The 26,204-nt window shown below is 43.4% G+C and overlaps 1 protein-coding gene across 1 annotated transcript in view; it reads left to right on the top strand.

Moving 5' to 3' along the window:
* The window catches only part of SPNS3 (sphingolipid transporter 3 (putative)), a 49,192-nt gene that overhangs the window by 8,217 nt on the left and 14,771 nt on the right, over positions 1-26,204 (top strand). Inside the window, exons 5-9 of the mRNA XM_007054154.4 lie at positions 605-671; positions 1,963-2,153; positions 8,763-8,915; positions 12,861-13,050; positions 19,863-19,928. Coding sequence (XP_007054216.2) covers positions 605-671; positions 1,963-2,153; positions 8,763-8,915; positions 12,861-13,050; positions 19,863-19,928 — 667 coding nt within the window. The remainder of the gene's footprint in view (positions 1-604; positions 672-1,962; positions 2,154-8,762; positions 8,916-12,860; positions 13,051-19,862; positions 19,929-26,204) is intronic.

Here is a 26,204-nt window from a genome sequence, read left to right as displayed (position 1 = left end):
GATAATACTCTCCCCTACCTTGCTTCTTTGCCTTGCCCCTACCTCCCCTCCTCCTCATTTACCATTACCTTCATGGGGGGAGTGTGGGCAAGCCAGAGGCATCATCACATTGCTTCTGTGCCTTCGTGGGCCTGGGAAACCCTTTTCTAGGATAGTCCCAACAGGATTGAGTAACTGCTCCCCAATCTTAACATTTTGTGTGGGGCTGCTGGATAAGGGCCAATCTCCCATTGTCCTCCAAATCTGTCCTCTGGGGGAAAGGTAACCTGACCACCTGTGGTTCAACAGTAGGGACACGCAGAGTGTGTCTGTACTATGAAAAATCAGTACCTGTTTTTCAGCATCAGCATACTTGCATAAATATTAATGTAAATGTGGCTTGGAAATTACCACCATTTCAAACCTGCTCTGAGCAGGTTACAATGCCTAAACCCAACTAGTTTCTCTGGGAGCTACAATTGAATAGGCCTCACTGGTAGGAAATGCCTGCAAAAATATTCCTCTATGTTCCTCTCTGTACAAATCCTACCCCTGCAGGGCCTTGGGGTCTCACTGCACCAATGGAAACTAATGTAGTCTTGGCATCCCATTTTGTCTTTTACAGTGGTCTTGGTTATATTCTGGCATCTGGTGTAACACAGGCTGCTGGCCACTGGCATTGGGCATTCAGGGTGAGTCCTTTCTCTCACTGCTCAGTACTGATCCACTCTTTGTAAAATCCTGGTTTTGACTGGGATCCATATAGCCTATTGGGGCCTGTATCATTAGGATTTCAATCTCATGTCACTGTGTCTCAACAAGAATGTTAAAAGGGTTTTAAAGAAACAAAATATAAGAATGAATGGAGGGGAACATAGTTACCAACAGAGAAGAGAGTTGCAGTCCTATGACCTTCCATAAAAGCCCCCCTTTCTTACGTGAATTCACTATTTAATGGAACTCTTTCTGGAGGGTGAGTGGCGTTTTAAGGTTTCATGACTGTAATTGTGCTAAACGCAAGGATGGGTGAACTGCAGAGCTGCCATCCAGTCAATTTTTAGGTGGAACATTGGATCCTCCTTCGCTTCATAGGCACCCCTTAATTACAGACCCATTTGGAAGAGCTACAGTGGACTGATGGGTAGCTGGTGGTGGACCTAGAGGCCTTTTCAAACAGAGGCACCTAAAAACTAAAATGGTCCTCACTTTGGTATAGAGTCATGTCATTCTGCAGAGACATTGTTACAAGAGGAACCAGTTTTTTTAAAATACTGCTGGAAATAACACCTATTCCAGTCTTGTATTAGTCATATTGCTGTGATGGATGCTCTGCCCTTATAGGACATTTCACATCTTCAAAGCACTTGATAAATCTTCCTAACTCACCTGCAAAGTATGTCAGCTAGTATCAGTGGGGCAAAGAGGACATGGGGTTTGTCTTAGGGCTGCACAAAAAATGAGTGACAGCTGGGACTAGAACTCTGGAATACTTGACTTGTATTCCCAAGCTCAATTCTTCTATATTATGCCGCTCAAAATGTCCTGAATAACCCCCCTGCTGAGGTACTTGCAGGATTAGAAGTGTACGTGTGGGTGTGAATGCTTTTCTAGGTGCAGAAGGGATGCTATGGCTCCCATATCTGGTGACCTTCCCGCTCGAGATCCCAACATTGAATCGTGGGGATTCCCTCCCCTTACATTTTTCTCCAGGATCATGGGGAAGGGAACAGTGCCTTTGCATAGGAGAATGCATAAGGGTTGGGGAACATACTGCATCTTTTCACCAACATCACCAAAAGGATTTCTCCCCTGAGAGAAAAGCTAATTATGTCTAGGAGATGCATGCAGCTGGGTCTAGGCTTGTCTGCAGCTTCCCTAAATGTAAATCTTTAGGAGCAATGTCATGACTTTCTTCTGCTATTAACTGGCCTTCAGTATTAGAGGAAAAGTGACCATGACCTTACTCCAGTTTTGTCTCTACAGATAACTCCTTGTATGGGTGTTATAGCACTGGCTCTTCTGATTCTACTGGTCCCTGATCCAACCCAGGATGCAGCTGAGGGACATGGAGGCCAGAGCATCTCTAACACAACTCAGGGAGCAGATAAGAAGCCTGGTGCCGAGAGTACTGCCAGCACGACCTGGTGTGAAGATGTCAAGTCCCTCAGCAAGAAGTAGGTGGCTATGGCTACAAAGGCTACACCCCGCCTCAAAAGGCTATTAAACCAATAGAGCAATTCCAAATTCAGAAAGCTGCCATATTCTACATGCAGGTCCTCTACATCCATATGCTGTTGGGCATGTAAGATCACAGAGATGTCTGTAATGAATCCCCCTTCCTTAATTACTGATAAACGTACTACCTGTGAGACTAAGAACTGATCTGCACTGGTCACTGCAAGATGCAAAGCAGCTAGTCTTTGGGACAGAAGGAACAGGGGTGTCTGGCTCACTTATCACTGGAGAGACTCTGTTAGAATTGCCTATCCAATTTAGAAATGGGCCTGAACTCTAGCACTGGTTCAGTCTAGCTGATACTGTCATTCAGTTTGAATCCTGATCCAAACCTGCCTCCAAACTTAACCTTCCTGGGGCTCTATGTTGGGATTCAGTTCAGGGGTATAACTTCACAACTCTGGCCCATCCCTAGCATGTACAAATGTTTGTGGTCTCCCATGAGGCTATCTGTTGCTGTGATTAGTTGGACTCAAATGAGATATAAATCCAGTATAGAGGAACTCCTCACCTGCTTGTGGTAGAGCAAACATAATCCTATTCCTACGTGTACAGCTGACGGGGCTGAGAGTTCACCCCAACAAACAAGGGGCGGTCCCAAGTGTTGGGTATTTTGACAATTAGGTTGCAACATCTTGAGTCATGGTATGAGGATGAACAACCCAAATGCTCCTTCAGATCCAAGCAAATGGAACACATTAGAGGGCAGAAAGAGCTGTGCTACAACCAGTTGATCCCAGTTCAAAGTAGCCTTGCGGGCCCTAGACTTTATGGTCTATAGGGTGCTTGGAGGTCTCAGATGACAGGAGATACAGGAAAATGAGGTGTCTTTATAACAGGTCTGAGAGCCAATTGAATACCTGCCAATTAGGAGCAGGCCAGATAATTCTACACTACTACTGTCTCACTGCTGCCTCATGTCTCCCTGTTTGTCTTGTCTTTATACTTTGACGATAAGCTCTCTGGAGCAGGGACTGTCTTTTGTTCTTTCGGCATATTGCCTAGCACAGAGGGGTCCTGGTCCAAGACTGATGTTCCTGGGCACTACAATAATACAAATAACAAATGAAGACAAGCAGCAATTCAAATGACTGAATGCCCTGTGGGGCTTTCTAACGGAATTTGTCTCATTCCTAGTGTTCTGCAGCAGCAGGAGCAGCGCACTATTGCTAATAATTATTCAGCCCTGTGAATCTATAATGCCTTCTGCAATCAGAGTAAAAGGCCCTCCCTTCCCCTAAGAGCTTCCAGAACAGGGGCCTGCCTGCTCTGTGCTTACTGCTTACTGCTGGACATATGTTTGGTACCAGTTGTGACTTGAGCAGGTACACTTGGTAGTAAATGTTTGCCTCTCCCAACCTTGCTCCTTTAGGGGAACGCTGGGCTCAGGATCTGTTGCCATGGAGTATCAGTTCCTCAGCTCTGAAAAGTGCCTAGAGGAAGACATGGCTGGCAGCAGGGGGAAAATAAGAACAGGAAAATCCATATCTCTCAGTGGTGCCATTACTTGGGACCAATGTGCTGTTGAACTTTGTGCGTAGGTGTCAGTGTTAATACCATTGTGTGATCATTTCCTTTTCATGATGCTGAATTTGTGGGTGTCTCCTAAGGAATGTTGTATCAGTACTTCTCAGGCAGTCTTGCATGTATTGAATAGTCTGCTGCAGTGCCTTATGATATCAGGGGGCTAGATCCTGCAAGATCAGGACTTAGATTTGTGAAGTAACTGTGCATCCTCTGATGTATGACCAGCTAACCACGTCAGCTTTGGCAAAAGTCTGGAAAAGCTGATTTTCTTTATCCACTAGGTTTCAGAGTAGCAGCCGTGTTAGTCTGTATTTGCAAAAAGAAAAGGAGTGCTTGTGGCACCTTAGAGACTAACAAATTTATTTGAGCATAAGCTTTCGTGAGCTACAGCTCACTTCATCGGATGCATTCAGTGGAAAATACAGTGGAGAGATTTATATACTTAGAGAACATGAAACAATGGGTGTTATCGTACACACTGTAACGAGAGTGATCACTTAAGGTGAGCTATTACCAGCAGGCGAGCGGGGTGGGGGAGGGGGTGAACTTTTGTAGTGATAATCAAGGTGGGCCATTTCCAGCAGTTGACAAGAACGTCTGAGGAACGGTGGGGGGTGGGGGAATAAACATGGAGAAATAGTTTTACTTTGTGTAATGACCCATCCACTCCCAGTCTTTATTCAAGCCTAAGTTAATTGTATCCAGTTTGCAAATTAATTCCAATTCAGCAGTCTCTCTTTGGAGTCTGTTTCTGAAGTTTTTTTGTTGAAGAATTGCCACTTTTAGGTCTGTAATCGAGTGACCAGAGAGATTGAAGTGTTCTCCGACTGGTTTTTGAATGTTATAATTCTTGACGTCTGATTTGTGTCCATTTATTCTTTTACGTAGAGACAGTCCAGTTTGACCAATGTACATGGCAGAGGGGCATTGCTGGCACATGATGGCATATATCACATTGGTAGATGTGCAGGTGAACGAGCCTCTGATAGTGTGGCTGATGTGATTAGGCCCTATGATGGTGTCCCCTGAATAGATATGTGGACACAGTTGGCAACGGGCTTTGTTGCAAGGATTAGGTTCCTGGGTTAGTGGCTCTGTTATGTGGTGTGTGGTTGCTGGTGAGTATTTGCTTCAGGTTGGGGGGCTGTCTGTAAGCAAGGACTGGCCTGTCTCCCAAGATCTGTGAGAGTGATGGGTCGTCCTTCAGGATAGATTGTAGATCCTTGATGATGCGTTGGAGAGGTTTTAGTTGGGGGCTGAAGGTGATGGCTAGTGGTGTTCTGTTATTTTCTTTGTTGGGTCTGTCCTGTAGTAGGTGACTTCTGGGTACTCTTCTGGCTCTGTCAATCTGTTTCTTCACTTCAGCAGGTGGGTATTGCAGTTGTAAGAATGCTTGATAGAGATCTTGTAGGTGTTTTGTCTCTGTCTGAGGGGTTGGAGCAAATGCGGTTGTATCTTAGAGCTTGGCTGTAGACAATGGATCGTGTGGTGTGGTCTGGCTGAAAACTGGAGGCATGTAGGTAGGAATAGCGGTCAGTAGGTTTCCAGTATAGGGTGGTGTTTTTGTGACCATCGCTTATTAGCACTGTAGTGTCCAGGAAGTGGATCTCTTGTGTGGACTGGTCCAGGCTGAGGTTGATGGTGGGATGGAAATTATTGAAATCATGGTGGAATTCCTCAAGGGCTTCTTTTCCATGGGTCCAGATGATGAAGATGTCATCAATGTAGCGCAAGTAGAGTAGGAGCATTAGGGGACGAGAGCTGAGGAAGCGTTGTTCTAAGTCAGCCATAAAAATGTTGGCATACTGTGGGGCCATGCGGGTACCCATAGCAGTGCCGCTGATTTGAAGGTATACATTGTCCCCAAATGTGAAATAGTTATGGGTGAGGACAAAGTCACAAAGTTCAGCTACCAGGTTTGCCGTGACATTATCGGGGATAGTGTTCCTGATGGCTTGTAGTCCATCTTTGTGTGGAATGTTGGTGTAGAGGGCTTCTACATCCATAGTGGCCAGGATGGTGTTTTCAGGAAGATCACCGATGGATTGTAGTTTCCTCAGGAAGTCAGTGGTGTCTCGAAGATAGCTGGGAGTGCTGGTAGGGCCTGAGGAGGGAGTCTACATAGCCAGACAATCCTGCTGTCAGGGTGCCAATGTGTGAAATGATGGGGCGTCCAGGATTTCCAGGTTTATGGATCTTGGGTAGCAGATAGAATACCCCAGGTCGGGGTTCTAGGGGTGTGTCTGTTTGGATTTGTTCTTGTGCTTTTTCAGGGAGTTTCTTGAGCAAATGGTGTAGTTTCTTTTGGTAACCCTCAGTGGGATCAGAGGGTAATGGCTTGTAGAAAGTGGTGTTGGAGAGCTGCATAGGAGCCTCTTGTTCATATTCCGACCTATTAATGATGATGACAGCACCTCCTTTGTCAGCCTTTTTGATTATGATGTCAGAGTTGTTTCTGAGGCTGTGGATGGCATTGTGTTCTGCACAGCTGAGGTTATGGGGCAAGTGATGCTGCTTTTCCACAATTTCAGCCCGTGCACTTCGGCAGAAGCACTCTATGTAGAAGTCCAGTCTGTTGTTTTGACCTTCAGGAGGAGTCCACCCAGGATCCTTCTTTTTGTAGTCTTGGTAGGAAGGTCTCTGTGGGTTAGTATGTTGTTCAGAGGTGAGTTGGAAATATTCCTTGAGTCGGAGACGTCGAAAATAGGATTCTAGGTCACCACAGAACTGTATCATGTTCGTGGGGGTGGAGGGGCAGAAGGAGAGGCCTCGAGACAGGACAGATTCTTCTGCTGGGCTAAGAGTATAGTTGGATAGATTAACAATATTGCTGGGTGGGTTAAGGGAACCACTGTTGTGGCCTCTTGCGGCAAGTAGTAGTTTAGATAGTTTAATGTCCTTTTTCTTTTGTAGAGAAGCAAAGTGTGTGTTGTAAATGGCTGCTGAACTGGAATTAATTTGCAAACTGGATACAATTAATTTAGGCTTGAATAAAGACTGGGAGTGGATGGGTCATTACACAAAGTAAAACTATTTCTCCATGTTTATTCCCCCCCACCGTTCCTCAGACGTTCTTGTCAACTGCTGGAAATGGCCCACCTTGATTATCACTACAAAAGTTCACCCCCCCCACCCCCCCTCACTCACACAAATATGCCTGCTGGTAATAGCTCACCTTAAGTGATCACTCTCGTTACAGTGTGTATGGTAACACCCATTGTTTCATGTTCTCTAAGTATATAAATCTCTCTGCTGTATTTTCCACTGAATGCATCCGATGAAGTGAGCTGTAGCTCATGAAAGCTTATGCTCAAATAAATTTGTTAGTCTCTAAGGTGCCACAAGTACTCCTTTTCTTTTATCCACTAGGTGGCACTGTTTACCTGCATGAAGTTTCTTTCTCCCAGGCCGGACTAACATTGTAATCTGCCTTCAAATGCATTCCTATCTGCTCCCTTTATTTTAAGGACAAACTACCTCTTCTGCTTTCCTGGGAACCAGGCTTGATCATATCTCACCACCATAGAGTGACTACATCATCTGGGAGGATGGAATTGTGGTTCATTAGTAGTGGCTGGACACTAGAGCACAGTACTCCACTTGGTGACTGGCATTTCTTTATGGGCACTCTGCACAATAGTCACACTTGAGACCCAAATCAGGATTTTTGTGGTCTGTAGGCAACTGCTGTCTTAGGTGAGCCAAAAGGTCCTTGGTTGTTCTGATGCATGCAATGCAAAGCTTTACTCATCAGGAGGTCACTCTTCAAACATTAGTGATGTAACAGATCTGTGGCCCCCTAGTGTCATGTACTGGCTGTGTATGTATGTGACCTATTTGCCTCTACTGACTGATCCACAAAGAATAAGGGACCTGCTACTGCAAATCAAGGGAGATCTCTTTAACTCAAATGCTAGAGCCATGTGTCTTGAGGAGCTGAGGTACTAAGTTGCTAATCCTGGCTCACTGGGAGGTTACGACATGTCATCTACAGCACATTTATCTGACATCAGTGGTTCTCAACCAGGGGTACGCATTCTGCCGGGGGTACGCAGAGGTCTTCCAGGGAATACATCAACTCAACTAGATATTTGCCTAGTACATAAAAAGCACTAGCGAAGTCAGTACAAACTAAAATTTCATACAGACAAAATGAGAAAGTATGCAATTTTCCAGTAGTATTGTGTGCTGTGACACTTTTATTTTTATCTCTGATTTTGTAAGCAAGTAGTTTTTAAGTGAGGTGAAAATTGGGGTACGCAAGTCAAATCAGACTCCTGAAAGGGGTACAGTAGTCTGAGAGCCACCGTCTTACACTAAGATGTCATCCTTACCCTATTGACCTTTTAGTCTAAAGTAGACTTTCTGTTCGTTCTAGGGGGTCTGTGAAACAGTTTAACAGTTCTAATTGCTTCCAGTAGAGGCAGCTTGTTATACTGCTTACCCTTCTGCTTGAAAACTCTGTAGGCTGATTAAGAAATAATTTATACTTTCATGACACTTTGAGATACAGTAACACTTAACTTCTCAACTCCTTCCTTAACTATTGGACCGTCCAAACTGTTGTGCTCGTGTATATTGGCAACAAAACAGACTTCAAAGCATCCTGAGGCACTCAGGGCTCTCTCTGTGCACTGTATTTTCAAACTGTTGGCAAGTCATGACATTTTCACTCACCTTCCAACACTGTCATTTTTCTTTCACAGCCTACCTGCAGTAAATGCTTGTGTGAATCTCCAAGAAAAAGATGGACTTTAACACTGTGAAAGCAAAAGTTCACACAACTAATTAATGCCTAATGCTTGCTGGTCTGAGTTTATATAGATTTGATCTCTTCAGTAATCAGATCTTCATAATCAACAGGGAAGTTACTCACATTGTTAACAGCTTTCTGAAGCAATCCATTCATATTGATTACTTAGAACACTAGATATCCAGGCTGGACTTCTCCTTCCTTCCCATGTCCCATTCTTTCAAACTATTGATCATAGCACTAATACTTATTTCTTTTGGTGTGACAGCCGAAGTTTCATCTGGTCCTCATTGGGTGTGACAGCCATGGCCTTTGTGACTGGAGCCCTGGGATTATGGGTACCAGTGTTCCTTTCCAGGGCTCAGCTATTCCATGACCTTGTACCTCCATGCCTTCAGGAGCCATGCGATTCTTCCACCAGGTGAGACACACTTCACTCTGAAAAGATCAGACAGGGTATAGGCAATGCATATATGAACACTCCATGTTTCTAAATGCTAACGGCGGTCATGTGCTTTCTCTTCCTAAAGACAAAGGGTGGGATGGGGCTGAGAACGCTTATTGAGAAGGCGTAAGTGTTGATGTGTTGCTCCATTTTACAGATGACAAACTGAGTCAGATAACTGACTTGTCCAAGGTCACACAGGTAGTATGTAATGGAGCCAGGAACTAATGCCAGCATGCCCTCCTTATGATGGGGCGTAATTCATCTATAAATTGCTTTAAATCATCCGAGGAAAGAGATAAACTGTGCATATTACGATTAGCAATGTAATCTCTTGACTAAATTACTCTTAATGTACACTTCTTGCAACAGAATCTAATGAACTGGGGTGCCCTAAGGGACTGCTCCTCATCCCAAGTGAATGGATCACCTAATTAGGAGAAGATTCTGACTTGCTCCTGAAATGCTTCTCAAATTCCTTGACTTGGCTTGTGTACAATGTGCCGGCTCCCTAAAGGGTTAAAATCGGCCACTGGTGAAAGGCTCTGATCTCTCCCAGATGGAGCTGACTTGTAGTGGAGGGAAATCCAGGGCAACATACTAACTTCTTTAAAAAGCGCTTAGAAGACAGTACTAAATCCGTTTGGCTTTGCAGAATTGGCTCCCTCCTTACAAAGAAGTATCAGCCCTTGATCTGAAGAGCATCCCTACTTGGATGCCACTGATGGGTGTCCCAAACAAGCAGCAGCCCTTGCAAGAAGTAGAAGTCTTAGAGTCAGGCTTACACACAAATATGCCAATACAGGTGTTCCCATAAGGACTTTCACTGATTTTGCTACACTGAATTAGTTAAATCTGTGCAATTTCAGTGTGTAGACAAGCCCTTAATTTGGCTTCTTGGGGAGCATCCCAGTTAAACTTATTCTCTTAAAGGGCTTTCCAGTTGCATCAGATTTATATCAGTATTAGAATACGTGGGTTGGAGGGGAGAAGTAATTTAAACATCTAAGTAATGAAAAGTTGCTGATTGGAGAAGGGTTCAAGCATGAGGTTCAGATTCAGAGTTTAAGGGAGTTTAGTCCTACCTTCAGTGGATATGGAGAACAACTGATCATTGTCCTCTTTCCTTAACATATTTGAAGACTGTTATCAGGCTCCCTCCTCAGTCTTCTTTTCTCAGGACTAGATATGCCCAGTTTTTTTAACCTTCCTTAATAGGTCAGGTTTTTGAAACCTTTTATAATTTTTGTCGCTGTCCTCTGGACTCTCCAGTTTGTCCAGATCTTTATAAAAGTGTGGCCATCCCTATTCCTTTCCTACTATTCTGGTATTAGAATCAACTGCCAACGTAGCAAAGTTACTGTGACTCCAATGTGAATCAGGCTTGATTCATCTGGCACAGTACCATAACCTTTTGTATAAAAATAAGGTAATTTCCACCAATCAATAATTTATCTGCAGGCAGAGCTCTTCTGGAGAGGAATTCTCCGTTACAGATCTTGAAATGCAGATAAAATATCAGGTACCTTCAGAAAATGATGTGTGGTGTTGGGAGGAAGGGAGGGATTTGTTGCTTTGTGTCCCAGCAAGGCAGCAGGACAGAGCAGCTGATGATGTAATTCCGATCTGGCATTTCATTGGCTTTGACGTTCTCAGAACCCTTCCTCCTTCAGAGTGGAGGAAGACAATCCTCCTTGGCTTTCTGTACTTAGGGATAGTGGAGTGTACTCAATACTGCGCTCCCACCCTTGCCAGCTATTGCCTTCCACAACACAAGCATCAAAATATCTCCCTGTCCTCTCCTCCTGTATGTACTGATTGCCAGACTCCATGCAAGTGTGACTCATCAGGCTTATGATCTGTCATGGACGTCCCAAACCAAGCTATTCCTAGTCTTTCAGGATATTTCAAGGATTGAGTGATTTGCCATACTCTTCATCCCTGTAGGGGGTTTCGAATGAAGTAAAGCAAATCAGTAGAACCCTGGTCATGTCCTGGTGGCTGTGAGATGCAAGAAACCTCAAGGAATCAGGCCAGAAGGTTCTGAATTTGGTGCTTGAGGTATCCAGGCAAGTACCTGGGGTTTTCAAACACTAAAAGATCCCATGACAGTCTTAAAAAAAAATTATCTCCAGAAATAGGTTTCTGCACTTAGCCAAAAGTCTCTTCCACTCCTTCTGTCTTAAATGCTCCTTTTCCATCTTACGAGTGGCTATGTTTCAGTACTAGCCTACAGCTCATAGCTCCTTTGGGATAAAAAGGGATCTCTAAAGACAAATGCAGGGCCCCTCAGAAACACTAATGTAACCTTAGATCTTCAAACTTGCCTGTACCGGGCAAATGTGTATAAAATAAATCTTCTGACCATTGATGCTCTATCCATGTCATTTCTAAGAACTGTTTAACTGTGATGATTGCCTAGAGTGGTGAAGAGTGGTAAGCCTGTTGCACACTTGAACTCTGCCTGATAGAGTTGGCTGTCAGTTTTTGCTTCACCTTTTTAGTGTAGAATTAGTAACTAATTTCCTCCTAACCGTCTGGGAGAAATGGTAAGAGTCAGTGTGCTGCAGTTTAAAAGAACAGAGTCCTTGTTTGGCATCACAGCCTGCTATGTATAAGTGCAGATCTCCCTGCCCTAGAGCCAGGGAGAGCCAAGAAAGGGCACCATTTTTTAAGGGTATGTCTACTCTGCAATTAGACACCTATGGCTAGCCCATGCCAGCTGACTTGGGCTAGGCTAAGGGTCTGTTTAATTGTGGTGTAGATGGGCTTGGGCTGTAGCCCAAGCCCTGGGACCCTCTGACCTCTCAGAGTCCTAGAGCCCAGGCCCCAGCCGAGCCTGAACATCTACACCACAATTAAACAGCCCCATGAGCCCGAGTCAGCTGGCATGGGCCAGCCATGGGTGTCTAATTGCAGAGTAGACATACCCTTAAAGCCACATAGCATGCTACCAGAATGCTAAAATATTTAGAGCCTCTTGTGTTCTGAACACTACACTTCTGTCTCCACTTCATTCGAGAGGGCTGTGATAGATTAAACAATCAGGGACACCAAAATCTTATTTATCACAGGGAAGTTTATTTTTATCATCAGAATCTCATCTGGGATAGAGGAAAGGGTTTACAAAAGTCCCACTGGAAGTCAAGATAAGTCTTGCTTTCAAGAAGACAAACTGGCTGTTCCTCTGAGGAGCCCTTCAGCTTTCACAGGCACATGAAACAAAACTGAATGGCATTTGAAATTCTACATTGTGAAAATATTTTGTGTAGTTCCTACTGGATAACTGTTCAGTCTGCCCTGAGCTGTCATGTAAAGAAGGGCTGTATCCAGCAGTGGGCGAAGTGTCCCATGTGAGCCAGATTAATTTGAGGGTTATGATGGGTTCTACCAGTATGATCCCATGTGATGGGATCTCTTCCAAGAGAGCAGACTGGTACAAAGCTACCCCATCTGTAATGGGGGCGAGGGAGTAGCTTAGTTCATAGGTATGGCCAAGATGGCTGGAAACTCCTCTGACTCTATGGCTCTCTAAGGCAGCTCCTACTGACTGAGCACCCAGTGGGTTGTTAATCTCCCTTCCTCTGGCACAGGTGATAACACCTGCTCTGTGGCAGGGCACATCACTGCTTTAGTGGACACGACATTGATTTCCAACTAAGCATGTATTTAGCCCTGGAGGACTTGGGTAAAATGGAGCCCAGATTTGATTTCTCCATTAAAATCCTTCTCTGCTTTGTGCAATAAACACCAAAAAAAAAAAAAAAAAAAAAGGGTGGTGAGAAAAGAAGCTTGAAACTTCTCTCTGAAACATACAAGAGAAGCTGAGGTCACAAACTAATGACAGACACATGGACTGATTCTTCTCCCTTTATGTGCCTTTATTGCCCTACTCATCCCATTCCTTTCCTTTACTGCCAGCCTAATATTTGGAGCAATTACTATCGGGACGGGAATTGTTGGTGTCATCACCGGGGCAGAAGTTGCAAGAAGATATAAGAAGATAAACACTAAGGCCGACCCTCTTATCTGTGCCGTGGGCATGTTCTCCTCCGCCCCATGTCTCTATCTGTCTATCATGCTGGCCAAGCAGAGCATCCTTGCTACCTACGTAAGTGTCGATAAACTGTGTAGCCTTGACAGATGGTTTTGTAAGATTGCATGGGTGGGTTGCAGGGTGGTCCTCAGAATGGTCTAGTTGAAGGAATTTAATTAACAGCTTGCAATGGCTCATGCCACTATGTAGCCCACAGGCCACGTGCTGCACAGGGGGCTCTAACCTGATCTGTGGTTGCAGTCTCTACTTCCGAGGTGTAGCCTAGGGACTACCCGCCCCATCGTGCGGAGCTCCCCTTTTAATATGAACAGCCAGACCACCTATGGAAAAGGGGACGTTGCAGACCGGATCTTATGCACTCCATGCACCTCCATGCACTGCATCTTTGTACTGAAAGTGTGGTAAGTTTATTCAACCTAGTATGGCCACTTGCTAAAAGACTACAGTGCACCTTTAGCTGGGCATGGTTTGACTGCGCCAGGTTTCCAAAGGTATATTTAGGCGCAAACTCAAAGTCCTAACGTGGTGTTTAATTAAATGAATCTGCCATGTATGATACTATTTCTCTTCTTTCCCAGAACACTTAAAGATTACATTGTGCTTGGCACTGTACAATAAACAGAGTTCCTGGTAAGAAGAATTTAGTCAGCAAGTTGGGTGCCCAAAATCACTAGCTGCTTTTCTTAGACCTGTGGAGATGTATCCAGAAGCGTTTCTTGGTAAAGAGGAATGCAGAAACATAACAAGAGAGATCAGTAGCTGCAGGAACTCCGTGTGAGGATGAACTGAATGCAAACCTTATTTTAGCAATAATCCGTTAACAGCTATGAAAGGAATCCCAAGCCCTCTCCAATGACTCTAGATTCACCGTTACCAGAATTAACATAAATAATAGGATCCATGTAAAGTTAATTACAGTAATCAACACTTCACTGCAAAAAAGGGTGCTTTCACAGTGCTTTCTCTTCTAAAAATAGCTTTTGTTCAAAAAGGTTTTCCTTTTGCCTCTTCAGCAATCTAAAATCCCACTGACACTTAAGGGGGAAAACAGATGAATTTTTCACTTGCACAGAGCAAAATGTGGACTTGACTTTAAAAAAAAAAAGATTCAGGTATGCGGAGGTAAATGGCAGAGAATATAACTGTCTTGAGAATCTGTGTGCTTTCTCTTTGTAAGAGCCTCTGTCTCAAATCCATTTACAGTTCTGCCTCGAGCAGACATTTTTACACCTAAAGGTGCAGCACACAATCATAACTTCATATTCCACTAACTTTAACCAACCTCATAGATGATTCTGCCAGTCTATCATAGTGCTTCTCCCCCTTCCCAGCCCCTATTTCTAACTATGGATGGTTGGATGAAAATTCATTTGCTCAAAGGAGTTTGTCAGCTCCTGTTCCCTAGTTGTTGCATGAGACATCAAATGACAACCAAGCAGCATGAGATGAAAATCTTCATGAATGAAAAACTTTTTTCACACAAAAATCTCTTAGTTTTAAAGGGTGGAGGAACATACCATCATCCCCTCCAAAATATAGTGGCAGAATCCTCCTTTGAATAGAGGTTGGCATCCAGCACTCTGTTCTCAGGATTTGGGAGGAAATCCCAGAGTGGGATATGGACAGCCATAATTTCTCCCTTCTCTCTCCCACCCCCCCGCAGATACAGGCCAGTGGGTCTTTAAATGCTGCAGTTTCTCTATATAGATAGAAGAATATAATATTATTTATGTATTTATTTATTTTATTGAGGTCTGTGTAGTCTTGCCGCCTGTTTCTTCTGATTCTTACAACTACAGCTGCCTAACTGTTCCCCTTCCCAGCACCGACTATGCTGTTTTTTTCTTTCAAACTCCATCTGGCATAAGTCATAATGGTGTGAGAATTGGGGTGGATTGCCAGCTGGTGCATCTGACTCAAAGATCCCACTGAGTTGGAGCGTTCCATGGTGTAGGAAGCAGGCAAAGAAGCTGGCTTTCCTGTCAGTGTTAATTCAGGCACATGGAGGCCAGCAAAGTAGTCTATACCTTACAGTATACAAAAGCGACTGAGGCAAAAACTGCACACTTCACAGAATTTCTTAAGAGTGCTTGCTGTATTCCTCTGTCCATATCTGAATAAATTATGAATGGTGCTTTGGCTGTATATAACTGGTGGGTGAACATCAGCCTTGTGTTGTCTATCCAAACTTACAAGAAACCTCTTGTGGAAGTTGAAATGGAAGTATTTCAAGACTTTTTCAGTATTTCTCTGTGACAGCTGGATTGGAGATGCCATTAGAACAGTCTCTTTCTTCTGCTTTCTGTGTGCATAGTTCAGCAATTCTTAATTTCAGAATTAGTTTTTGTGCAGGTGGTGCAAATTGCAACAACGGTGTCTGAATTTTGTTCCATCTCAGGATGTGGTTTGGTTTGGATCACCTGTCTGAATCTATTCCACCATCCAAAGCTGTAAATTTCCTTATGCTGATAGGAGAGGAGTATACTTGGCTGTAGCAGGGAGTACTGTCTCCTTAGTGCCTTAATACATTTTTATGTTTGAATTTTAGCTATTTATCAGGAGCCAGATTACAATGAGGGCTGAATTCAAACTGGATTTAAATGGGTGCACCTCCATTGACCTTAGCACTGAGTTTGCCCCAGTGAAGCCAAATTTTGAGCCAACCTGCAGTTCCTCTCTTCTTAGCCACCGACTGCTGCGATCCAGTGGGATTAGTACCTGTGGCCTGCAATTAGACTTTCTTGGTTACATGTGATGTCTGCTTCTTGCCCAAGTGACTCTTTTACTTGGTTTAGGAAAGAGGCACCATGTTTTCCTTAAACCAGCCCATTAATTGCTACTCTGACTCTTCCCTAGATAGGTCTTGCTGGAACTGATTTCGTACAAACTTGATTCTTTCATCTATTTTATTTTTCATTTGACAATGTAACAGCATGTTGGCTGCCCTTAAAATACCTTTCCAAATGTCTTCAGGAAAAAAAATCACAGGGGATTTAGTTTTTTCTAGGATGGTTATAGGGAACCCCAGAGATACAGATGCTCCCCAAGTTGCTGTTCCTGTTCACAAACCTCCAGGGCTGATATAAGTCTTTTCTTCAAAGCTGACAGTACCTTCAAATAGAAATTGTAGCCAATGTGCCATGTAAACTACCATCAAGCTTTAAATTGCTCATTTGACAGGGACTGGGAAGGGAAACAGGGAAAGGAAATAGACCATTGGAGTGGGCATAGTGCTGGAATCCGGCGGGGAGGGTTGGGGGGGGCGGGGAAGAAAGGGGGCTTAAAAATGGGGGAAAAGAAAGTGATACAAATCTCCTTTGATACAGGACACATGGTTCTTGCCCAAACACTACAGCTGTACTAAATATGCAGTATTTAGGGCCACTAATGTAAAACATAATGTATTTGAGGCAAGGAGGGAACCATTATTAAGACTTAAATAATGGACCAAATGTGCATTCTTGGTGCAACTCCCTTGACTTCAGTTGTTGCAGGAGGGATAAATCTAGTCTATTATGTATGACAGGCAGATACGATCTAGCTTCGCAAGCCATTGTTGCAATGTATTTATTAGTCAGTTTGAAGAAATCATGGAAGATTTGTGTAATAGTATGTTACAAGATACATGACTGACCTATAGCAGGGCATTCTTGAATCTCATTTCATGTTTAAATATCATAGTTCAGCATTCAGTCTACTTTACAGGGGCTATATAAGAATACAAATACCTCATTCACAGCAATAATCCTAATAAAATAATAACCCTGTTACTGTGGAATCTTATAACCATTCCAATGTAACTAATGGCTGTCTCCTAGTACTGTATCTAGGACCTCAGCTGACTCCGTGGTCTGAACAGTACCGTAGCTGGGCTTCCCTGTTGTTTTGGACAGACATTCCAAACCGTTATACTTATTAACAGATGAGAGCTGACTTGCCACAAAACAGACAAGATTGTCTGTAGCTCTGACAGAGCCATTCCCCATATTAATTTAGAGTAGTGATTTGAGAGGTCTTAGGCTGCATTGGGGAATGGCAGAAATAGCAGGGTGCACATAAATAATGCATTGTGTGTGGCTTCTCTGTGTGAGTAAATGGCTTCCAGGATCTTTTTCCCTGATCCAGGGAAAAGGAACACACACAGAATCTCTCGATACTCTTGTGCACAGCTGGATGGTGAGGAAACCTGAGGTGCATTTATATCATAGGTGGGAAAATAAAATTGGTGCTAGTTCAAGAACAGAGAACAGCTACGACAGGACACTGCAGCTGTAGGTGTTGCATCCCAAAGCGGGGGGGGGGGGGGGGTGTAATATTTTTCCACTCTGAGCTAAAACTATCCTCTGCATGAGACCTTAAAAATGAACTCTGTTAGGCCAAGGTGGAATCACTCATACTACCAGAACTAAATAGATCTGATAATATGGACTAGTACAAGGTATTTAATAATGATCTAAACTACTCTAGTGGAATTGTGTGGAGCTGTAGGGCCTGGGGCCTTTGCTGTAGCATGCTGTAACTCTTTATCCCGGTTTCTCTGCCGTTCCAGCTCATGTCAGTCCCACCACTTGTCATACTCTGGGCCCAATTCATCTTTGACTTCCCTGTGATGAATTTGGCCCTCTTTCTCAGCACCTTGTTTGGCACATCCTTGTGCTGGAAGAAGTGTCTGGACCTATTGTCACTTGGATTTTAACACTAGATTTTACGGTTTAAAGTTATTCTATTTCTGTACGACAAATGTGCTCCACATGTCCTTTTTTTTTTTTTTTTTTGGTGCATGTACATTTTATAATGCCTTGTCCTACTATACTGCCTTTCATCCCAGAATCTCAAATTATTTTACAAATGCAAAGCATCATGAGTCCCCTATAAGGGAGATGTGTAGTATTAACCTGCTACTTCTATAAAAGAGGGATAAGTGAGTTGCTGAAGGCCATAGTGCGTTAGTAGTGTCCAGGAAGAGTTCAGGACTCTTTCAGTCCTTTGGTTCTAATTGCTACACAAACACACACTTCTTCTAGATCCAAAAGATCTGCTACTTTCTTTCCATGTTTCCATAAATCTCCCCTTTCTTTCCGTCTCTTCTCTCTGTCACTTGAATCCACACTGCCTCTTATAACCTGCTGCAGGATGGATGGATTTGCATAAAGCTTAAGCTGCACAGCAGGACTCAACTTCATGCAAACACTTGCAGAAGGTCCCTTTCCAGGTCTGAAATCCGCTCCCTCAATCTGCAGTGATTCTGAAGTATCAAATTACAGACAATGATCCAGTTGAATTTTCATGGCACCAGTAAAAGAGAGGAAGGAAGGGACTTGTCTAGCACATGATCAGTTAGGACTGTCCAGCCTCTTCCCACCCAGTTCTGCCCCCTCCCCCGAGTGCACCCCCCACTCCCCTCCCCCCCAGCGCCTCCTGCTCGCTGCAAAACAGCTGATTGCAGCAGGCGGGAGGGGCTGGAAGGGGGAGGGAGGAGGAGAAGTTGATTGGCAGAGTGGCCAGTGGCCGGGAGGCGCTGGGGCGAGGGCAGGAGCTAGAGGGCTGGAGCACCGACGGAGTCAGCGCCTGTGTCAATGGTTCTCAACCAGAGGTACATGTGTCCCTGGGCATACACAGAGGTCTTCCAAGGGGTAAATCAACACACCTAGATAGTTGCCTAGTTTTACAACAGGCTACATTAAAAAAAGCAAAGTCAGTACTAACTAAAATTTCATACAGACAATGACGTGTTTATACTGCTTTATATACTTTACGCTGAAATGTAAGTACAATGTTTATATTCCTGTTGATTTATTTTATAATGATATGATAAAAATGAGAAAGTAAGCAATTTTTCAGTAATAATGTGCTCTGACACTTGTATTTTTATGTCTGATTTTGTAAGCAAGTAGTTTTTAAGTGAGGTGAAACTTGGGGTACGGAAGACAAATCAGACTCCTGAAAGGGGTACAGTAGTCTGGGAAGGTTGAGCACCACGGATTTAGCTTACTGTACTTAGTGCATAACTGTGGCCACTGTCACTAAAGTCGGATACTGCCTTCTGAAATTGCTCAGGATTGATAGTTTATTACAGGTTAACTTTTTAATCTTGTGGTGTTTCCATCAGATGCGGTTTGGTCCACACAACCTGATTTAAACCCATATCTAGGGACTAGCAGGGAGAGGGTTTCCAAGACCACAGATGTAAGATTTATTAGGGACCCAGCCATGGTGGGAAGTGTGGTGTGGCCCATCTGTGGTGAATTAGGGAATCCTATAGGGCACCATAAGAGGGATGTGATCCAAGGAGTCTGGGCTGGTTGTGTCTAGGAGCCAGTTCCTCCCTCCTCTTGGGATGAGCCCTCTGAGTGCAGTACTTGAACTTTGCCTGCACAGAGTCATCCTGTTGGTTTCATTTAGAAACCTGGCCAAAAGAACCTCGTGGAGCTCATTTTAAAACTCATCTGACTGTGGGGAGTTCCTCCGTGCTATTGGTTTGATTTTTTTTTTAAACTGGGTTCTGAAATGCTTGCTCCCATCTGCTACACCTACACCTGCCCCTTATGTTTTATGTGTGTGGGGATTGGGAGTGAGGACTCATGACTCCTGTCCCTGACTCTGTTACTGACAAGATGTGATGTTTGGCGAGTCACTTACTCTCTGTGCCTCCATTTCCCCATCTTTAAAATGAGACTATTTGCATTTATCTCTGGGGGTGTTAGGATGTTTAGTTAAGGTTTGTAAAGAGATTTTCATATACAGCACCTCTCATTACCATAGCAAAGTATAATTACACTTCAGTGAACTCACCTAGCCACTTTATGGTACAGAAAGTCAATCTGTCAAACAGAACTGCTATGTTCATTTTGTTTTTGTTTTTTCAGATTTTTATTGCACTTGGAGAATTTCTTTTAGCCTTAAACTGGGCCATTGTGGCTGACATACTACTGGTAAGTTCAAGTTCATTCTTCCTGCTGTTGTATGGTTTGTGCTGATAATTTTAATTCTGTTCTCAAATCTGTGTACTCAAAGTACCTGCTTCTCCTACTAAGCCTTTTGACTCCTCCCAAGAATACCATAATTGGTACCCCATTAACACTAAAAGTTGGCCTGCACCAGTAATAGACTCCATTTCACTGCCCATATTCAAATGTTTTATGTTTGTGCTGAAATGGCTTTGAATAAGAGATCCAAGTGGGGAAAAGTCAACATCTTTAAATCACTGTTTTCTAAAGAAAATTGCTTTTTAGGGAAGTCTGATGAAATATGCATCGTTACTCTCCTTGGCTTGCGGTGTCACTACTGGAACCTCCAGTAGTGTAGTGAACTTCGCTGTTTTCCTAACACTTTGGAAATGTGGCACTGTTTATTAATTTGATCTGTAAACGCTGAAAGCTGTGTGCACTGTTTTGGGGAATAGAGGAATTTGCTGATAATTGACAGAGTGGTGAAATGAGATGGAGTCACTTGCTTTGTAATTTTAACCCCAGCTATTTAACATTTTGAGACCGTAACTCTCTGGAAGGGGTAAAAGTGTTCTAGCAGCGAATATCAGTGTTTTGGATGGACATTATGCTGTCATTAGTGATCTCTACTGAAGGTGTAAATGAAGGGGCATGCTCAGTGAGAATAAATTCACTTGCAGCATGAACCTGAAAGCCCCTCAGAACAATGGCTTTACTGCCAGGCTGCTGCCATGTGGAGATACTAGCTTAGGCACAACTCTGGGACTTGGGCATCATTCTTGTCATGGATTTGGAGTGTGCATGATCTTGGGACAGTAGCTGTGGTGGAGATAGGCAAGATGATTGCTGCCTAATCAAGTGTGATTAATAATATACTTTTGTTATCACTAATGCTGTCAGTCAGTGTCCTGATGGACACCTGTCCCATCAGCGCTTGTGTCATAAATATAAAGGGAAGGGTAACCACCTTTCTGTATACAGAACTATAAAATCCCTCCTGGCCAGAGGCAAAACCCTTTCACTTGTAAAGGGTTAAGAGGCTAAGATAACCTCACTGGCACCTCACCAAAATGACCAATGAAGAGACAAGATACTTTCAAAGCTGGAGGTGGGGGGGTAACAAAGGATCTGTCTGTGTGTTTGCTTTTGCCGAGAACAGATCAGGAATGCTCTTCAGAACTTGTGTAAAAAGTTAGTAAGCAATCTAGCTAGAAATGCGTTAGATTTTCTTTTGTTTAATGGCTGGTAAAATAGCTGTGCTGAATGGAATGTATATTCCTGGTTTTTGTGTCTTTTTGTAACTTAAGGTTTTGCCTAGAGGGATTCTCTATGTTTTGAATCTGATTACCCTGTAAGGTATTTACCATCCTGATTTTACAGAGGTGATTCTTTTACTTTTTCTTTAATTAAAATTCTTCTTTTAAGAACTTGATTGCTTTTTCATTGTTCTTAAGATCCAAGGGTTTGGGTCTGTGTTCACCTATGCAAATTGGTGAGGATTTTTATCAAGCCTTCCCCAGGAAAGGGGGTGTAGGGCTTGGGGGGATATTTTGGGGGAAGACATCTCCAAGTGGGCTCTTTCCCTGTTCTTTGTTTAACATGCTTGGTGGTGGCAGCATAGGGTTCAAGGACAAGGCAAAGTTTGTACCTTGAGGAAGTTTTTAACCTAAGTTGGTAAGAATAAGCTTAGGGGGTCTTTCATGCAGGTCCCCACATCTGTACCCTAGAGTTCAGAGTGGGGAAGGAACCTTGACAGCTTGCCTTCAGGTGACCCTTCTGTCGGTTCGTTCAGTCAGTCAGTCCTTCCTTTCTCTGCCTATTCAATAACAACTTGCTGAATTCCCCTCTCAATATTGACATCTTCTTTCCAGCACTGGAAGCTGTCATTGTGACTCTGTTCTTTAGCAGGGACTGTCTGCTAACATTTCTACTCTATAGAGGAGTTCACGTACACAATGAGTGCACAATTACACCTTCCTACTGGGTAAACTTCTACGGCCTATTCTATTATGCAGTAGGTCAAACTAGAAAGCTAGTTTAAAAACTCAAAAGACCGAGCACGTCACAACTTTGATACACTCTTTGTCGTGATAGAAGGTGACCCTATACCAGTCAGGTCCAAACCTTTTAATTTTCTCACTTGCCAGTGCAGAGTGACTAAATGCCCATCGGGGCAAAGTGTGGTAAGCTATTTTCTGAGAATGCTTTGTGATGTAATCCTAAATTGTAAACTTCAGTAATTCTCATTTTCCTGGTTACACCAATCTTCACTTAGATCACTTGTTGTGTCTTTGCTCACTCAAGGACTCTATAACTTTGGAATTGTATCCATTGCATTGAAAAGCCATGTGGGTTCAGTGTACTGATGCTATCATCTTAGCTGCAGAGCAACACAGTAAACATTTAATCTTTTTTTTTATATATATATGTATTGTCATTTGTATTGTTCAGACAGTTGCTAATAATACAGCTGGACTTGGGAATGGCTGTTCTTATTTTGCCATGAAAGTGGCTTTTTTTCTCCCCAAGTGGTGTTGCTATCCAGAAAATATCTCCAGGCTTTATTTATCCTGCAACCTGTGGAGTTGCAGACAAAGGAAGATGCTGGCTGAATGATAAAGCTCTTTTGTGGCTATTGAATTAAGTTGTATTGAATGTAGCCCCTCTGTGCCCCTTCCCCCCAGCACTAAACACGAAGAGAACTAATGTACAACCATACCCAAAATAACGTGTGTGAATGGAGAGATGCCAAGCTCCTTTGTGGCTCTCTTCGAGAGAGGTTGTAGATGGAGTCTCCATGTGTATCAGTCTGGTTACCAAAGTGAACAACCAAGACAACAGTGATGAGGGAAGAAGGCAGCCCAGGGAAGAGCACATTTACTTGTGAGGTGTCAGTGTGTGCACAGGAGGTCTTCGGCAGCTCAGGGTGAGGAAGATGCCTTGGCTGGAGGCTTTGGGTTGGGACTGGGTCAGCTTGTCTGGTTTGGAAGTGGCTCATGAGGTATATGGGTACATCTGTGTGTGTCACAGCTGGGAGCGTGAATGGCAGCTCCCCTGGGAACGTACTCAGTCTTGTGCAGCCAGCACTGAAGCACATACTGCAGCGTCCACACTTGTATTGTTAGTGAACTAGCTGGAGTACATCCAGCACAAGTACATCTGCCTGGTTGCCATTCTCTGGTTGCAATGTATGTGCATGGCCAGTCTGTCCGTTTCATCTGCTGGGCTAGTTGGCCACTCCTCCATGTAGCCAATTAGCAAGAGGCTGTCTCTGTAAAATCATCAGGGCGAGCAGGACAGGCCCTGTAAATTAAGACATTTGTTTGGGGCACCTTGCCTATCTGACAAGGAATCCTGACTGGATCTCCCAGCAGATGACTTGCAGGCTGCCACTGGAATCTGTGAGAATGAGTGGGTGTCTAGGACATGTCCTTTGATAAGCAGGATATTATGGCACATGATTCAGAAGCCGTTGTGTGGGGGTGCTTGGTTTGTTCTGTTCCTGACAAATGCCATATTGCATTATATGCTAGTAAGAGGAAGAGTGCTCCAATCAGTTCTCATTTCATTAGCAAGCATCATGTCCAGTCAGACTCTGACAGAATGAACTGCACAATTGTACAACACTTAATGTTATATATGAGTGAAACCATAAGATCAACCTTATCTCACCTCTTCATTCTTGTTGACTACTTCTCCTAGCAGACCCACTCCATTCACTCCTTGTAATTCTGGGTATTGGAAATCTCTTCAGCTGAGTGACTGCAGCATCAGTGGAACTGAATGGGTGCAAGGTATTGAATTGGGCTACAAAGTTTTCAATTTCTGGGATGCTTGTTCAATAATTCTTAATACTTTTCATCTCTATATCATTCAGTGTATAGTTGGCATCATTAGTCGCTTGTAGAGATGGGAAACGGAGTCAGCAATACAACCCAAGTCTCTTGACTCCACTCCAGTGCCTTACTCACTATAGCATGGCACCATGTTATCCACTGATTTATAGTTGTGTGCTGGCAATCTTTTTGGTCTCTGTCCCTGGAGAAAAGGATCCTTCCCCAAAAGCCACTAAGCACCAACTGCCACCTTGATAGTCTTTCCAGATAGGCCAAAGACCTCTTGGGCCATCGAGAATGAACTTTCTCACCCTAAAGAGCCATACTGGGTCAGACCAAGGATCCATCTAGCCCAGTATCCTTAATAATATATATTCTTCTATAGCAGATAGCCAGGTACATAAAGACACACAATACTTCTGGCAGGAGTCCAGCTTCCCAAATTGCCAGACACAAGGGGTGTTGAACATGTTAGTTACTGTAGCCATGGCCATGTTTCTAGGACCCAAAGAGTAAAAGACATCTTACAGTTTTGACCAAAGTGGCTAGTCAAATGTGGGGCCTTGCCGGTTGTTTGCACTAGGAGGAGAAATTGATGATGAAGCCAGGTTTTGTTTGAGGCAATCTGGTTGATTTTCAAAAATGTACAAATCCTGTTTCCCCAAATATAGGAACAATCAAACAACAATAAGAGACTGTCTTCTGCCTCACAGGTCCAAACTTCTTTCAGCCAGTACCCGACCCAAAACCTCTCTCTTAGCTTCTCACAGGGCCACACAATGTATCTGTCTCTCTCCTGCCATGCACATCACACATTTAGCCAAAACAATACCAAGTGAAGTTCATCTATCCAGATTTGTAAATTCCTGAGCTGACTCACTTATCCCTTTGTTTTGGGCAGCGATCTGTGCTTAATTTTCTCTTGCAGTTATTTTAAATAAAGGTCAGTGGTTACACTAATAACATTACTCAACATAAAGCTGTTCTTTAGATGTAGTAAGGGCTTATCTACACACAAGCTGGAACTGAAATAACTCAACTGGCTATAATTCATGCCACTAGTTATTTACTTCAGGGCAACTCTCTGTGTGTGGATACGCACTTAGGTTAAGTGCCCAGTTATATCTAAATAGGACATTTTTATTTTCAAAAAAGCATCCACACACAGACTCACACCAAACTAGTGGCGTGAATTTAAAAAAAAGTCTTCACTGCCAGCAAAGAGATGTGTTCATAGCAAGAGAGGTAATGTATTAGTTAACTCCTATAAAATTCTAATGGTGACAAAATGCGGGCAGGTTTAACCTCACCTAGCTACACAGTGGTTAACATTCATAGATTCCAAGGTCAGAAGGGACCATTGTGATCATCTAGTCTGACCTCCTGTATGACACAGCTCATAGAACTTTGAACTAGAGCATATATGTATTTTAGACAGACAGACATACACTCACTCACTCACTGTGGCTGACTATGCCTACCAACCTCACGGTAAAAACTACCTGTGTTTTATCTCCACTGGGACTTTATGGCAATATAACTAACATGTACTAGTTGTCTCACTGTAAACAGGCACACCTTTTTCGGCTGTCAAGACATGGCCTTAGTTATTTTGGTTCCAGTTTGTGTAGGCATAACGTTTGAAATAAGATGCCAACTTAAAGCAGCATATACAAACTAGTGTCTGAATAACAGATGAGGGAAGGGGCTTTTCATGTGAAGTCACTGGAGAACACTAGAATTGAATTTTAAAGTGATGCCAATAGCAGTTAATGTTACCTGCCTGGTTAGACCCCAAATGGGGACCTTTATGGAAAAGCCAGGTACAACAAGGATTGGTATTTGCTAACGAGGCAGTGGTCTGTTCGTGCTGAACCCAGTGCCTCAACAGGGTGTGGAGGGAGGCTTTGGGGCTATTGCAAATGATTTCTTAAAGATGTAAAATTGAGGCCTGCTCTATTCACCCATTTTTTTGTACTGGCATGGCTGTGTCAGTTAGGGAGGTGAATTTTATTTTGAACCAAAATAGTTACACTGATACAAACTGCAGTGTGGACGCAATTATACCCGTTAAGCTAATTTATCTTTCCAATACAGGAATAAGCTATACTGGTATAACTGCATAAAACATCTATGCATAGAACCTAACCTCTTCTGGTAATTAAAGAGTGTATGGTCCTTTTTTGAAAGAGTATGGGTGTTAACCCTGGGGTCCTGGCCAAAACTAGCTTGAGTAATTACTTACTTAAATTAGCCTTCCTAATTTCCACCTTCAGTTTCAGCTGAAGCAGTTATATGTGATGGTGGAGTGTTGTTGGTGCAGTGTAGCTGCATTTCAGTGATGGGTGGAGTGATCCCTCTGTCAAGGGCTCTGGGATCTCTTTACATGGAAGGTGACATATAGACAGACACAAAGCATGTTCAT

This window comes from Chelonia mydas, chromosome 17 (assembly GCF_015237465.2).
Source record: "Chelonia mydas isolate rCheMyd1 chromosome 17, rCheMyd1.pri.v2, whole genome shotgun sequence".
Lineage (NCBI taxonomy): Eukaryota > Metazoa > Chordata > Testudines > Cheloniidae > Chelonia > Chelonia mydas.
Note: the sequence above shows the minus strand (reverse complement) of the source record. Positions and strands in the feature narration are given on the sequence as shown.